General features: G+C 35.3%; 1 protein-coding gene across 3 annotated transcripts in view; it reads right to left on the bottom strand.

The window, feature by feature from the left end:
• The window catches only part of LOC144964169 (opioid-binding protein/cell adhesion molecule homolog), a 109,543-nt gene that overhangs the window by 24,988 nt on the left and 68,526 nt on the right, over positions 1-16,029 (bottom strand). For all 3 annotated transcript variants that reach the window (XM_078898126.1, XM_078898127.1, XM_078898128.1), the window contains exon 3: positions 10,856-11,060. In XM_078898126.1, coding sequence (XP_078754252.1) covers positions 10,856-11,060 — 205 coding nt within the window. The remainder of the gene's footprint in view (positions 1-10,855; positions 11,061-16,029) is intronic.

The raw sequence follows: 16,029 nt of genomic DNA, 5'->3' as shown, positions 1-16,029 counted from the left end.
ATTTCACAGGTTTTTTGACTGATATTTTACATAACACATTTCGGGCTATGAAACTTTAACTTCACACATTTTGGCCTGAAAACCGCTACATCGTACATTTTATCCAGAAAAATGTTACTTTATATACTTTAGCCAGAAAACTTTTATTGTACACATTTTTGCAAGCAAACTTTTAATTCATGTGTTTTACCCGGAAAAACCGTTACTTCATACATTTTGACCAGAAAGATAACGTTTCATACATTATATGGACAGAAAATTTTCATTTCATCAATTTTGGCCAGGAAATTTTTATTGTACACAATTTGGCCAGAAAAACTTTTGCTTTTACTTTACAATATTTTTTTTTTTTTTTTTGGCCCAAAACTTTTACTTCACACATTAGGATAAAAAAAAGCAACAACAAAAAGCTAGTTCATAAAATTTAGCTATAAACGTTATGTACATATATATTATTCAGATATAAAATATTACGCCATAAAATTTATCCTGAAAACTTTCATTTCAAACATTTTGATCAGAATATTTTTTCTCATACATTTTAGCGTGTGCAGCCTTCATTTCATTAATTCTTTTTCATTATAAAACTAAATTTCATAGATTTTGAACAGAACAGCCTTATTTCATAAATTTTGACCAGAAAATTTAAACTCCAACTTTACAATTTTCTAGTCACGAAAATTTTACTTCACACGTAATTGGTTAGAAAACTTCCATTTTGGTATTTTTGTCAGATCACTTTTGTTTCCTGTATTTTGCGAGAAAATTTTTACTCCACTCATTTTGGGTCGACGTCTAGCACTTTATTACTCTAATTTTATCTTCTGGCTTGGTTGTGGTTTTGGTTTACTAAACTACTAAGTAATTCAAGAAGATATGAAGTGAATAGAAAAGTGCCAGAAGACAATAGAGAATAAAAAATTTTTTCACTTCATATCTTGTTGTTACCAACATAAGTGCCTGCTCCACTCACTTTTCTGAATTAAAAATTCACCCCATACACCGGAGCATACTCAATGTCTTAATCGTTTCTATGTTATATGTTTGTGATGAGAATATTGGCTATTAAGCTTAACTGCTGGTCAAAATTACTTCGCGATGGTGGCGAACGAATCGGCGGTCTCAAGAAGTGGGTGAGAGAGGGATCTAGTAATGACTTTGAGTTTGAAACGAATATTTTTGTGTTCGTGGATAGCTCACACGGTAGAGCCACACTCTCACCTGCCAGGCGGAGTTGTCGTACCAATAAGGTCGCAGGTTCAAACCCCACCACCGCCGCGAAAAAAATTTTTTATTCTCTATTGTCTTCTGGCACTTTTCTATTCACTTCATATCTTGTTGTTACCAACATAAGTGCCTGCTCCACTCACTTTTCTAAGTAATTCAAGCGACCTTTGGAGCTATAACAGTGTAAAAGAGAGGGTTGCAATTCAAATGCAGGTTTGGTAAACTGTTTTTCCATTGGAAATAGTTCGAATCTTACACGTTTTGGTGAGATTTCTATTTCATATCCCTTATCTTATCTTTTGGGTGACATTGACCTTGGTTTTGGTTTTGATTTTGGTTTTGGTTTACTAAACTACGAAGTGATTCCATCGACTTTTGGAGCTAAAAGAGTGAAACAAAGAGGATTGAACTTCAAATGCAGGTTTTGAATAACCTCTTCCAAAACCATTTAGGTTTTGTAAGGAGTATTTTTTTTATTTTTTTTTGGAAATAGGTTGAACTAGGGTTTGAACTGTCTTGTTCAAGGATATCCCGCACGACTGTAGTTGAGGCTATTTGGTCCCTGCCGGGGAGAAGAACAAAGGTTTACTCATAACCTTTGTGGGATCGACATTAATCATGTCATTAATAATTTTAGAAGGACGACTAAAAACGTTATACTTTAATGGTAACAAAATAAAATTGAAAATTATGGCAAAACTTTGGGTGTCGTATCCGACATCGCACCTCTACAACAATTGTAGGACATATCTGCTTCTGTCTGTAATAATATAGGATCACCAGTCATATCTGCTATGTCTCTACTCTGTCGATGGTAATTCTGCAGGGTAAGTAGTCAGCACTTTGAAAATTCAAAACTTTCTGCCTTTGTCAAATCCTCGAGAAGGCCTCAAAAAGCGAAAGACATGGAAAAGTCTTTTATTTTGTAACGGTTTCAATAATTTATGATACAATACATTTACAGAAAAACTATTACTGAACACGTTTTGTCAACAACAAAAAAAGTTTCATTTACCTTATGAAGTTCTAGTAGAAAACATTTTATTTTCTCACATTTTGGTCAGAAAAAGTATACTTTACATCTTTTAGTCAGACAAATGTTACTTCGCAAAAATTTTGCCTGGAAAATTTCGTTAATACAGTTTATCCTGAAAACTTTTATTTCAGTGGTTTTGACGTTCCTACAATTTTGACAAAAGAATATTCTAAATATATAATTGTTGACCCCCTAAAAATTGTTTACTTCATATATTTGGCCAGAAAACATTCATACATTTTTGCTGGCAAACGTTCATACAATTTTTAACCAGAAAACTTTTACTTCACACATTTTGATTAGAAAATTAAATTTGATACAATTTTTTGATAGAATGACAATTTAGAGAGAATATGTATTCTGATCTCATAACCGTTGGTCATAATATTATTATATTTTGGTCAGAAAACTTTTACTTTACACATTTTGACCAGAAAAATTTAATTTCATACAATTTTTGACAGAAAATTTTCATTTCATTATTGGGTCAGAACATTATTACTTTTCACATTTTGATTGGAAAACGTCCATTTCAGACAATTTGGTCGGAAAATTATTGCTTCACATATTTTTGTTAGAAATAATACTTTATTCATAAACTTTATCAAGATACTACTACTACAAACATTTTGGTCTAAAAACATTTCATTGCATAGATTTTGGATAGAAAGTATTCATTTCATACATTTTTACACGCATATTTTATTTTATAAATTTTGGTCAAAATATCTTTTACTTCACTCATTTTGACCACAAAACTTTTAATTTTTATTTTTTTTTTTTTTTTCACCAGACACTATTTTGATCAAAAAACTTTAGTTTCATACATTTTTGTCATATAGTTTGTATTTCATAAACTTTGACCTAAAAATGATTACTTCCCAAATGTTGGTAAGAAAACATTTAACTTCACATTTTTAGCCAACAATGTTTTACTTCAAATGTTTTGGTTAGGAAAATTTTTGCTATCAAGCTTATATTTAATAAATTTTAGCTTAAAAAAATTAATTACATCACACACATTTGGGCTTTGAAAAAAAATAATTTCTTAGGTTCAATTGATACATTCTGTCCTGAAAACTTTTATTTAATAAATTTTGACCGTCTTGTAAATCGCCATTAGGTATTACTACACATTTGACAGATGTTTTTGTATGATATTACACTACCGCCTAAAAGACTGCACGTCTACGTCTTACACATTGGGTGTTACTGATCATTTGGGTTATCATCTTTAAAAAATATAGCAGCTGTTAGGACAGCGTTTCACTGGGATAAAATATATTATCTGCTCAGATCGATAAAATTTGAGGAAAAAACACACTGCTGTTATCTAAAAGTGTTGTGGTATCAAATATGTTTGTTTGTTTGTTGCTTTAGGTCTCTTCCAACACAATTGAGGTTATATGAGAGACCACTGAAACAAAAAAAAACAAGCAATCTAACAAAAATAGTACAAATGTCAATCAAAATCATAACCTAAAGATATCATAAGCTAAATTATAAATAACCAAGAACAAACAGGCAGAGGATTTACAGGAAAAAAAATATCCCCTGTCAAAAATACAATCACAAACCAAAGAAGCAGGATAGGCTAGTAAAGAGAAGAAGAAACGACATCACTATCGGATCGTACACCCATGCGAACATCCCAGGTATATGATTCAAGGGTGATGCTCCCATCCAACCACCCGCTATCAAATATTTAAAAACTTCGACAATGTTACTGGAGAAGTACAGTAAATATAGTGTCAAACCCTGAAAATGTGCGTTAAAAACATTCATGGTTTAATGTCATAAATAGAGATAATCTATACCTGGTTCATAAAATTTACTATTCCTACACAAAATTTTTGTTACATTTTCAATTAGGTTATGTCTTGGTATGGTAACCATAATGTAGGACATAAAGTGATGGAATTGTCTTTTCATTTTTTTCATCAAAATCTATTTCACGAAGTGAGTAACTTGGCAAAAAACATAACATGTGGTAAAGGGCAAAATAGGATAAGATCCTTTGAATGCCCTTAATATTAATTAGTAATGCCATAAATCTATTGATTAAATATTACAATAACGATACACGTGGTAAAGATAGTATTTCAACTTAAATGTACTCATGTGGTGTACAAACATATATCTTTAACCGTGACATGCAAAGCGCACACACAACCACACACACACACACACACACACACGCGCGCGCGCGCGCGCGTATAGAAGATAACCATAATAATATAATAATGCATTATATATACATACAAGCTTGTAAGCCATGTCAACAGCAGAGCAAGGACATGTTATTGTATTAAGTAATTGATCAATCAATATTGTGTATTGTAATGATTGTTGTGTTTCATTTATTTATTTCTTGCTGCGAAAAAAAATTCAAGTCCATGATACAAAACACGAAACCCGCTGCATGTTGAAAATGACGGGCACAAGTATTATATCAGACAAGAACATTTTTAAATTAAAAAGCAGTCAAGTTAAATAAGTCAGTGTGTTAAAAGTTGTTGGGGTTTTACAAAAGCTTTTGTCATCAATTCTTTTTAGTTTTGATTCAGATGTAAATTTTTCATTAACCCAATCAAAATGTTTCCAAAAATGATATTGGGTACAGAGAATATGACTGTAAAACATGATATTGGGTTTAACTTGTGTGGACACATGGACATTATGTATTTCTATTTAATTGATCCTACGTGAAATTTCAATGAAAACATTCACCTCCGATTGCACCCATCTACTAGTCGTATTCGCATAGTGAAGAGGTTTTAATTTGTCGATGGATAGATTGTCTAACTACCATACCAAAACGTCTTGATTTCGAATTCATGTTCTCATCTCTATACCGGAGGTTTCTACAATATCAACATTGTCTACGGGGATTGTATGACGTCATCTCATTTATTTTACCAGACCTAGACAAGAACGCTACCTACTTTAATTGCATTATATAAAATTCTCCGTCGTCTTATTTAAAAAAATAAAGCAAATGGCATTTAAGACGGAAATTACAAACTACAAGACCCGCTTTAGAAAAATGACCCAAGAAAAAAAAAAACAACACAGCCATACATGATAATTCTTCCATCCCAGTACAGTAAATCACTGGAAAAACTACATAATTCTTTAAATTGGTTGTTTGAGACGACAAGGGTGACAGCAAACAGACACTTTGTTGCTAAATTCACCAATTAACCATGTGTCGATTTCATATGGTGATCCCTTTCGTTGATAATTGGTAAGGCGTTTAACTATTAAACAAAACTTAGTGTTTTGCGAAGTGTTTTGCTCTCGACCATGTGTCGTATTCACACAACGATTCTTTATTGATCAAATTGTAAGGCCACTATCTATCGCACGAAAATGTCTCAAGTTCAAATCCGAATAGAGATGCGAGATCTATTATGAGTAATTTTGAACCTATGATTATTATTATTCTAAAATATATCAACATTGTTTAAAGTGAGTGTTATTAACTTATTGTGAAATTCAATACAACAACCGTGTCGGTTTCATGAAAGTTTAACAGCCTGTTGAAATAAATATGTAAGGAACAAATGGATCTTTAATCAATACAACGCAATAAGTCTTTTTTTTATACTATTGATTATGTTTCATCTTTTTTCGCTGAGTAAGCTTTCAGCGCGATTATGGGCTTTCAGAGAAGACAGGAATCGTAAGAAAACGACGAATTGTGTTGATCACGACCATGAGTCGTGGTCGTGATCACATACCGATTCTTTATTGATCAAATTGTAAGGCGTCTATCTATCGCACGAAAATGTCTCAAGTTCAAATCCGAATAGAGATGCGAGATCTATTATGAGTAATTTTGAACCTATGATTATTATTATTCTAAAATATATCAACATTATTTAAAGTGAGTGTTATTAACTTATGTGACGGTGCATCTTCGTATCTATTCACAGACATTACATTAGGACATGACATTAAAACATGGACTTTTTGTCATCTATTTTTTAAATCTTATCAATATAGCTATCGCACATCTAAGACGGCAATAATTACAAAGTGTGTAAAACACACAACAATAATACAATCAACACAAGGATTAGATATATCTTATACTATAACACAATTACACTATAATAAAATAATCATAATATATATTTTTCTCCTGCGCATGTATGTTAAGAAATAATTACAAAATGTGTAAAACACACACAATAATACAATTTTAAAAATAACTACAAAGTTTGTAAAACACAATAATAAAATTAACACACGTTTTACATATATCTAATACTATAACAAACTTACACACTACTATAATAAAATGATAATACACATTTTACAATTTAATAACGGTTTCTCCTACACATGTATATTAACGACATTAATAATTACAAAGTGTGTAAAACACACAATAATACAATTAAAAATAACTGCAAAGTGTGTACAACACACAACAATAATACAATTGACACACCTATTACACATGTGTAATACTATAACACACTTACACACTATTGTTATAAACTGCTGATCATGCAATTTTTTATTTAACAATTTAACAACGGTTTCTCATGCTTTTTATATTACTACTCGCGGGTACACCCAACATATTTATACCGACACCATTTTAATTTATCTGGTTACGGTCAAAAGATATTTTTTGTCATAAACAATACTTATAAAGAACATTGTGTCACTTAAAAGAGGAATTCAATTAAACATGAGCTTTTAGACCTCTTCCGCACTAGGACAGGACTGTCCCGGGACAGTCCTGTCCCAAATCTGTAACATATAGAATTTAGAGAGATCTTCCGCACCTATTGGGACGGGACAAAACAGTCCCGTTGTGTCCCAAGCCGTTGTGAAATGCTACAAAATCAACGGGACAGGACTGTCCCAGTCCCGTGTTCATATCGTTTGTGATAGTAGAAAAATATAGCAGACTTCCGCACTAGGACAAAAAAGTCCCAGACTTGGCGGCGCCGTGTCAAAATTGAAATGCCTGTCTTTATTTTCTGCATCCCTCCTCCTCCTCCTCCTCCTCCTCCTCCTCCTCCTCCTACTACTACTACTACTACTACTACTACTACTACTACTACTACTACTACTACTACTACTACTACTACTACTACTACTACTACTAATACTACTACTACTAATCTATTGTTGCTTCTGCTGTGGCTAATGCCACTAATATATTAATACCTACATCCCTTATATTTTGTATTTATTTCCAATTCCATTGTATTTATTTTCCAACAATAGTCCACACTTTATTTTAGTTCACTTTCTATACTGCATTACACAGTTCCTCCACGCCTCCCCTCTTTTGACTTAATTAATAACGCACCTTTTATAAATTTCTATTGCTCTGTTTTAATTCGCGCTTCCTCACAGAGTAGCAAACAATTTCCTGCCCATCAATGTTTTTGTTTATGCATCTTAACAACTCCACTACCACATTATCTCATTCGTCTGTAGTTTTTAATTCATCATGTGTTGTTGATGAAGGGGAAACCCGAAACGTCCATTTTATCTGTTTTCGTATATTAAACTGAAGCTTACATTCAATTTCACAGTTATAATTTATTTATTTATTTCAATTCTGAATATAAAAAAGCAAGAACAATTCAAAAAATAATTCTATGTGATGAAACCACGTACAGAAGGCATAGCAACATAAATATTTTCGGCAATTTAAAAAAAGTATGTTTATAAATATAATTTAAGAAGTGTCACACTTTGTGACACAGCAGTAACGTGTCTAAAACCGGTCGCACATCTATTCGGTAACTTGTGGGATCAATTATCTTTATCGTTATTTATTTCGGGAATTCTCAATGAAAATATTTATAAGTTAGTCCTTCTGAGCCACTTGGACTCATTGTAAAACAAATTAAGTCCTTTAGAGCCTTGTAGCCAATGGTGCAGGAGTTATTCCGGTTTCAATAGCGTGAAGCGGACAATTAACGTATTTGTTTGAAAACATTTGAACGGGACGCTAGTCTGTAGTCTATCGCAGAATACTATCCCAGCTTGACAGGTACCCTTTTACACCTGAATGGAGTGAGTGATTGGAGTAAATTTTCTTGCTCTAGAAAGTACAAGTTGGCTTCGGTCGGAATCGAACACAGAACCTCTGAGTCCAGAGTACAACGCGCTAACCATAGGCCATCTTGCCTCCTAAGCTTATAAATCCGGAACTTATCCATGTTTCTGTGGCGTTGAGCAGACAGATAACAGTTTAAAATTTAAAATAATAAAATTCATTTTTTCATCCCATAGGGGAAATTTTTCTCGAGGGTCTATTCCAAGGTAAGACTGGAATAACCCAGGCGTCAGCCGCAATGCAGCGCCGCAAATTTAGCTAGGACAAGGTATAACCAGGCGTCAGCCGCAGTGCAGCGCCGCAAATTGAGCTAGGCGAGGTGACTTACTCAACTGATGCCTTTCGGGCACGAAGCATGCTGACTTTCTATTATCCTCTTGAATGATTCAAGTCCGTCAAAGATTACTTTCATCAGCGAACTGGTACTCATTTGCACCTGGGTAAAATGAGGTGATTCCAAGAAAGTCATTTTAAGATAAGATCGGAGATCACCGTAGAGTCTACGGAATTGACCCTTGAGCAATCTTTGGGTCATTAAAGAATGCACCCAATATTGTTTTCTCTTTCAATTTGTCTTTTTTTTTTCCACGTGGTAAAGCACAGAAATATGCAACCTCTATTTCATCCATTACTAGTAGTAGTAGTAGTAGTAGTAGTAGTAGTAGTAGTAGTAGTAGTAGTAGTAGTAGTAGTAGTAGTAGTCGTAGTCGTAGTCGTAGTCGTGGTAGTGGTAGTGGTAGTAGTAGCAGCAGCAATAATATTACTCTTGCTATAAGAATATTTCATGATTATATAAATCTTATGTAAACAAATCCCATTGTACAGTGTAAAAAATCATTATCGTCATGTCGTATCTTATGTTGATTCATAAAATGCGAATTATTAGAGTTGCAATTGCCTACAAAAAAACTTTTGAATCTTGTAAAAAAAAAAAAAAAATGCATTCGCGCAGGTGTGTCCTGGGACAGTCCTGTCCTAGTGCGGAACCCCTTTTGAATAGAAGTTTTCTCCAGTGGGACAGGACAAATTTGTCCCGGGACAGTTTTGTCCTAGTGCGGAAGGAGGGTTATATCGGGCATATAAAGTAAATTTGCTCAAAGCGCTATGTTTCCAAGCCAACAGTTACACTTATTACGTAGGACAATGTATAGCGTCAGTTAGATAACACATTTATAACACTTTTTATGCGTTTTCTTATCTTGTGTTCAGTGAGACTCAAGAACTCAACATTGGGCCGACTATAGCGGGACTCAAGCAATGGGGCCTACATTTGCAAATGTGTGAATAAAAATCGTTTTTAAGAAGTGACTCACGCTATTCTGTGTAGGACATAAACATTAACTTAGCAATTCAAGAGACTATTATGAACGAGGCTTATGTCTCAATTTTGGTCTTTGAGGACACAGGCACTGATTTTGCCTGTATATTTTTCTGTAGACTACGGATCAAGGCAAACGAATCATTAACTCGTGAACACTATCAATCAATTTATACGCTTGGATTACAATTGGATAACCTAAATCTAGGTTCCAACTCTCATGACTTCCTTGATTCCAAATACTATGATTTGTATGCTTTCAAGAGAAGGATTTCAAAATGGATACCCTCTGTCAATGTTACTGGTGGTTAGGGAACACAAGAAATTATCACATTATGACAGTGACAATTGAATTAAGAATAACTAAATTGGCCAGAGAAAACTGACAATATTTGGTGCCTTATTGAGATGAACAAGTTATCACATTTTGAAGGGTTGTTAAAAAGGGGATAGCAGAAAATACTTTGAACTAAACCAAAATGTAGATTAAAAAGGTCTTAAGTTAATTTTTAAAAAATCCTTTTCAGGCCACAGATTCTGTTATCAACTCCAACACTGAACTGAAAAGACAAAGAAAATAATCGTGGCCAAGAAAAAAACCCAACTGCTAAAAGCCTCACTTCACCTGCATGACAAGACGCATTATGATGCCTTTAAGAAGTTCTTGCATTGTAATTCGACAAAGATAACGCTATTACCGTTTTATTTATTCTACACAAGAGTATGGTGAAAAATGTGAATGAATAGTCGTTTCCAAGTTCTCAATGGGCGGCGCCCACAACGAGACTTGAACATGGACCTTCGGGTTAGACCCAAAAGCCTCAGCATCAAGATCAATATGTTGTTTTGACATGTGAGGCTATGTGGTCTTCTGGTATGACACTCGCTTTCGGGTCGGAAGGTCCTGGGTTCGAGCCTCGCGCTCGGCGCATATTTGAGTCCTTGGAAGAGATTCTTTACTCACATTCTCTCAACGTACTCAGGTGTAAAATGACTACCTGGCCGTCAATAGCATTGTCTCTGTCCGAAAAATTGTATTATTGTCTAACAGGCGTCATGTCTCAATCTACATGTTACGTGTTGCTGTTGGTCAGGGGTCCAACCCTTTGTAAAGCGAGTTGGGCACATTTAGTGGATATTGCGCTAAATAAAAACTCAAGATTTTGTTTACGTTACTTACCTTTGACAGTTAGATAGACGACTTTCATCTTGACTGGATTAGTGTTTATCTGACAGTTATACATGCCACTGTCCTTGTAGCGGACGTTACGGATGTGAAGGTTCCAGTCCTTGATGAATGGCCGCTCCACACTGATACGATTGTCATCGGTTACCCGACGATCTTCGAAGGTGAGTACTGTGGAAAATTTGTCGGTCCAAATCACCTGGACAATGAAATACAAAGGAAGAATTATGTAGAATAGTCCGTATTTATGTGGTTTCCCATTACAAGCCGTAACATTCCTAACGCATGGCTTGATACCCCCTCCCTACAAGTGAGTTTATAGCAGTTCTCAATGAAACAAATGATTCCATTGGTCTTGAATAAAATTCATTGCCATCTTTCTTGTGGTGTTCGTTATCATGTATTGTGACGTCCATTATTTTGGGGCCATATTGGGCCGTAGTCTTTGTTAACTTATAAATTGAAAGAAGTTGACGTCATCAGGTCCTTGTTATTGGTTTAGCCAGCCATTTCATTTGAGTAGCTCTCGAGAAACTGTTCATGAGACTATAAACGTTCAAGATTACACATAGTTTTGTGTGTTTCTACGCTATTTCCGGCAGGCGAATGTTGTGAGCCTTTTGGTTAAGCGCAAAGTATTAATAGCTTGACAACTTGGACTTGAGAGAGAGAGAGAGAGAGAGAGAGAGAGAGAGAGAGAGAGAGAGAGAGAGAGAGAGAGAGATAGAGTGAGAGAGAGAGAATGAGTGAGAGAAAGAAACAAAGAAAGAGAGAGATAGATAGATAGATAGATAGAGAGTGAGAGACAGTGAGAGAGAGAGAGAGAGAGGGAGAGAGAGAGAGAGAGAGAGAGAGAGAGAGAGAGAGAGAGAGAGAGAGAGAGAAGTAGGTAATGTAGGAGATATTTTAAATAAGTTAAGTGTGTTGATGTGGGAATGTGAAGGTGACCAATAGAAGAAGCAGTTTGTCCAAGGTGGACATGTTAGGGGGGGGGGGGGGGGGGGGGGGGGGGGGGGGTAAGGGTTTGGTCATGATAGAAAGATTAACTCGGGCAGGTTAGGCTCGTTACCAGATCAATATGTCACTGGCAATCCGATTATCACCTCATTAATGAACGATTGGATGGACATTGAATGAGTCCTTGCCCATCTGTCAGTGGTCTCTCTCGATCCTCTCTCTATATTTCCTTCTCTTCCCCCCCCCCCGTCTCTCTATCTTTCTCTCTTTCTCTCTCTTTTTCTGTCTTATAGTATGGCGTGGGGACTTTTTCCCCATTGTTTATTGGAGTCCTGTTCGCATCGCGATATTATTTGGTCAATTTGTGAAAACATTAAGTTGTGATGTTGGGCTAAAGTAAAATATAGAACCAATCCTGTAAACAGTTAAGCCAACTACCAGTCTGGCGACTTCATATAGGGTTCATTAACCTCGGATACCCTGTATTACTTTTCAAGCATACCGATAAGTTCTTACGTCACGTATTATATGAATAGGACTTATGAAGAATTTGCTTTCAACTATTGCAGCAAATTCCAGTAGAGAGCTTATCACCTTGTACGGAACACACTGTTCCCATGTCAATATTAACCGGCTGTAGTTTCATGTCTTGCTTTTTATTCGTCTTTGTAATCGGTCTTGCGATCTATACAACGCTTTTAAAACTATAAAATGACTTGAAATATAGAAGCATTGGCTGCCTAAGCACTCCATTTCTCAGATAATTTACCTGTATTGATCACTTTCTCCTTCTAGGGTCGCCCAATATTATCAAATGCACATAAGCGCTATTATCAATCTAATATTAAAAACGATTCGCATTTAAATACCGCACTTTGTCACGAATTCGTCATTATCAATGCGCTTCACGATGCTAATTATTTTCTCTTAACAGACCACATGAAACCAAACCTTCATATCATACAGTACAACTCGCCTGTTAGGCGTAATTTTTGTATCGGGTCTCTTACAAAATCCATCACTTGCTAAAAGTAAACACGTCTTCACACCTTCATCAATATCATGGCGATGTTGTCTTGTGGTATGACACTCGCCTTTGATTCTCATCCCGCTCTGAGCGGCATATAATTGAGTCTTTACTCACATTATCTCACCGTATAACACTAGTACCTAGCCGAAAAGAGTGTTGCCTCTGTAGAATATTTTTTAAAAAATCGTCTTACTGGAGTCATGTCTCGTCCTGCATGTTCAGAGTAGCCGTTGTCTAGGGACTTTTATAAGAATGTCAGATACAGGGCAATGGAGCCACCAGGAAAAGTTATATATCCCTTATTTCCTTCTAATTCCCTTGGTCAGAGGATAAACGCATATTATAAAAACTACAAAGTAAAGGTCGTGACATTTAATCGGCTCCTCATTGCAAAACCGCTTACGTTACTCAAGATGAGATTTCATTGTTTGTAGAAGTTAAAAGGTGCTTGCGTGTTCGCTTAACAATCTGAAGCCTGCTTAACTTTCGTGATGATGCTTTCTTGTACTTGCATTTTTCTCGCTGATTTGCACACATCAACAGAATTTTCAGTTGTTAATCTTGCACCAGCCATGCTAAAAGTTTTCACTGTCACGTTACATCAGCGCCGTAAAAGGGAAGACGATGAAAACTCGTTATCTGTCCCAACAGGCTTCAAGCATAAAAGACACAGGTTAGAATTCAAACCAGGAACAGAAGTGGCCCAAGAATAAGAGCAATATCGTTTTATCAGTATCAAGTCAAGACCACTTAAAACTCTCAAACACACACAGACATGAAATTCCTACCCAAAAGGAAACATTCAATGATATCAAAACACCTGCTATTGAAAATCAACAATATGTGACATAATGGAGAGATGTTTGTTTGTTTTTAAGGGTTTTACGGCGCTTGCAACACATTAAGGTCATATTAGTGCCAGTAAAAAAGGAAGAAAATGGGATAGTAAAAAGTTCTAGAAGTATAATTAAAGCACCCCAAAAAAGGTAAGATAAAGGGAAATTGGTTCAAATTATAGGAAACAGATGTAGATTCCAAGAACACACTATCAAAGTACTTAGTTTGAGATCACCGAAAAGTCCCATCCAGACACAAGCACAGGTCCCTACTAAGAGGAATATACTCAAATGGTTACAAATCATATGTAATAAGTAAACAAAACACAATACAATGTATGACGGAGAGATGATTTACAAGGAAAAAATATCATCTCCCAAAACCAACTATACACTTGACTGTTTCCCTCTCAACCAGGGTATCCGGCCAGGACCAGGACAAAACCAAAAAATCTCATTCCAAGACATAGACAGAAAGTGTTGGAGAAGGTATCTAAACAGATACAGGAGGATAGAAGACACAATAAGGTCCTCTCTGCCCACTATGAGAGCTCAGGAACCCCATCAAGAATGGAGAGACGGTTAACCAGCTAAATATCATACTCTGGAAAGACAAGTATTTAAACATTGGCCAGAAAACTCGTCCTTCAATATCAATCGATTTAAATGACCCTCACCTTGGCAAAACTCTCTAGGGCCGTGCGACTATGTGGTCTTGTAGTATGACACTCTCTTTCGGATCTGAAGGTCCTGGGTTCGAGCCTCGATCGGCGCAGAGTTGAGTCCTTGGAAAGACTCTTTACTCACATTCTCTCAACGTACTCAGTTGTAAAATGAGTACCTGTCCGTTAACAGCGTTACATCTGTCGGGAAAATTTGTATTATTGCCTAACAGGCGTCATGTCTCGTTCTGTATGTTACGTGTTGCTATTGGTCAGTGACCCTTTGTAAAGCGCTTTGAGTATTGCCCATGCCAAACATCGTTTGCTTAAAATTACACGAGGATAAAATGTGCCGTCATGATACCATCCAGTATTATTTTCAATGATTTTCTCAGGAGTGAGAGTCCTGGAATAAAAAAACAAAAAGCAAAATTCCAACGTTAAAATAATGAAATCGTTCATTGAGAAAGTCATGAATCGACGCAAGACACAATTAATAATTTTATTAGAAATAACTTTTGAGATGAGATTGATGCCTCCGCCTAATGGTCATGAGGCCTCTAGCAAGCTATTGACTTGGAGATCTTTTTAAAAATTATTATCTTATAATATGAGTCTCGGATTATTCAATTAACGTACAGTGCATACACTTTTAAAAACTACGTCAAGAATCTAGTGTTGTGAAAGATCTCAATAATCTTTGAGTCCTAGCTTGGAGAAACATTTACTGAAACCGAAATTGGTTTGAAATCTGACAGAATTTCTTTCTGTAATCAAGGTCCGTCAATATGTCGTGTTTATCTTTGGCACGGCTACTAATGCGACTATTGCAACAACAACAGCAGCAACAATAACAACAACAACTACTACTATTACGACTACTGCTACAACAACAACAACAACAACAACAACAACAACAACTACTACTACTACTACTACTACTACTACTACTACTACTACTACTACTACTACTACTACTACTACTCTAATACTAATACTATATTAATGATAATAATACTTATACTAATAACAATAGTAATAATGATATAAAAAATAATAATAATGAGACTATTATTATTATTATTATTATTTTATTATTATTATTATTATTATTATTATTATTATTATTATATTATTATTATTTATTATTATTATTATTATTATTATTATTATTATCTATTATTTGTTATTATTTTTTGATTATCATCAATCGTCATCATCATCATTACCAAATAAATTATCATAATCGGGACACTTCTCAGTGCAATATTATTTGCCACAACCAGTTTCTTTCTCTATTGAATTGATTTAATTAGAACATGCGCCATTCTGTCCCAAGAAAGAACCCCAAAAGTACACTCCCTATCACGGTTTCATCTTCCCGGGACATAGCAAATCACGGGAGGCAATTGCAAGGTTCAGAAGATGTCGCCCCATAAGCCGACAATAATTGGCCGTGGGTGGCCTCCCTTGATCCTTGCCACAATCAACCTCGGCTGCCTGTCCGCCTTTTCACTGAAAACGCCAATCATATATCGATCAGCATTGGTCATTGGCTATTCCTAATAAAAAAAAAATAGAATGTGTTTGTTATTGAGCACATTCACATTGCTTGCATTTGTATGAGGATCCTTTCTGTGTATGGATATCATCATAACTTCCACCCCCTCCCCTTGTCTTGAA

The sequence above is a fragment of the Berghia stephanieae genome, chromosome 2 (assembly GCF_034508935.2).
Source record: "Berghia stephanieae isolate SIO BIC M18660-M18661 chromosome 2, UCSD_Bste_1.3, whole genome shotgun sequence".
Lineage (NCBI taxonomy): Eukaryota > Metazoa > Mollusca > Gastropoda > Nudibranchia > Aeolidiidae > Berghia > Berghia stephanieae.
This window is presented reverse-complemented; position numbering and strand designations above follow the sequence as displayed.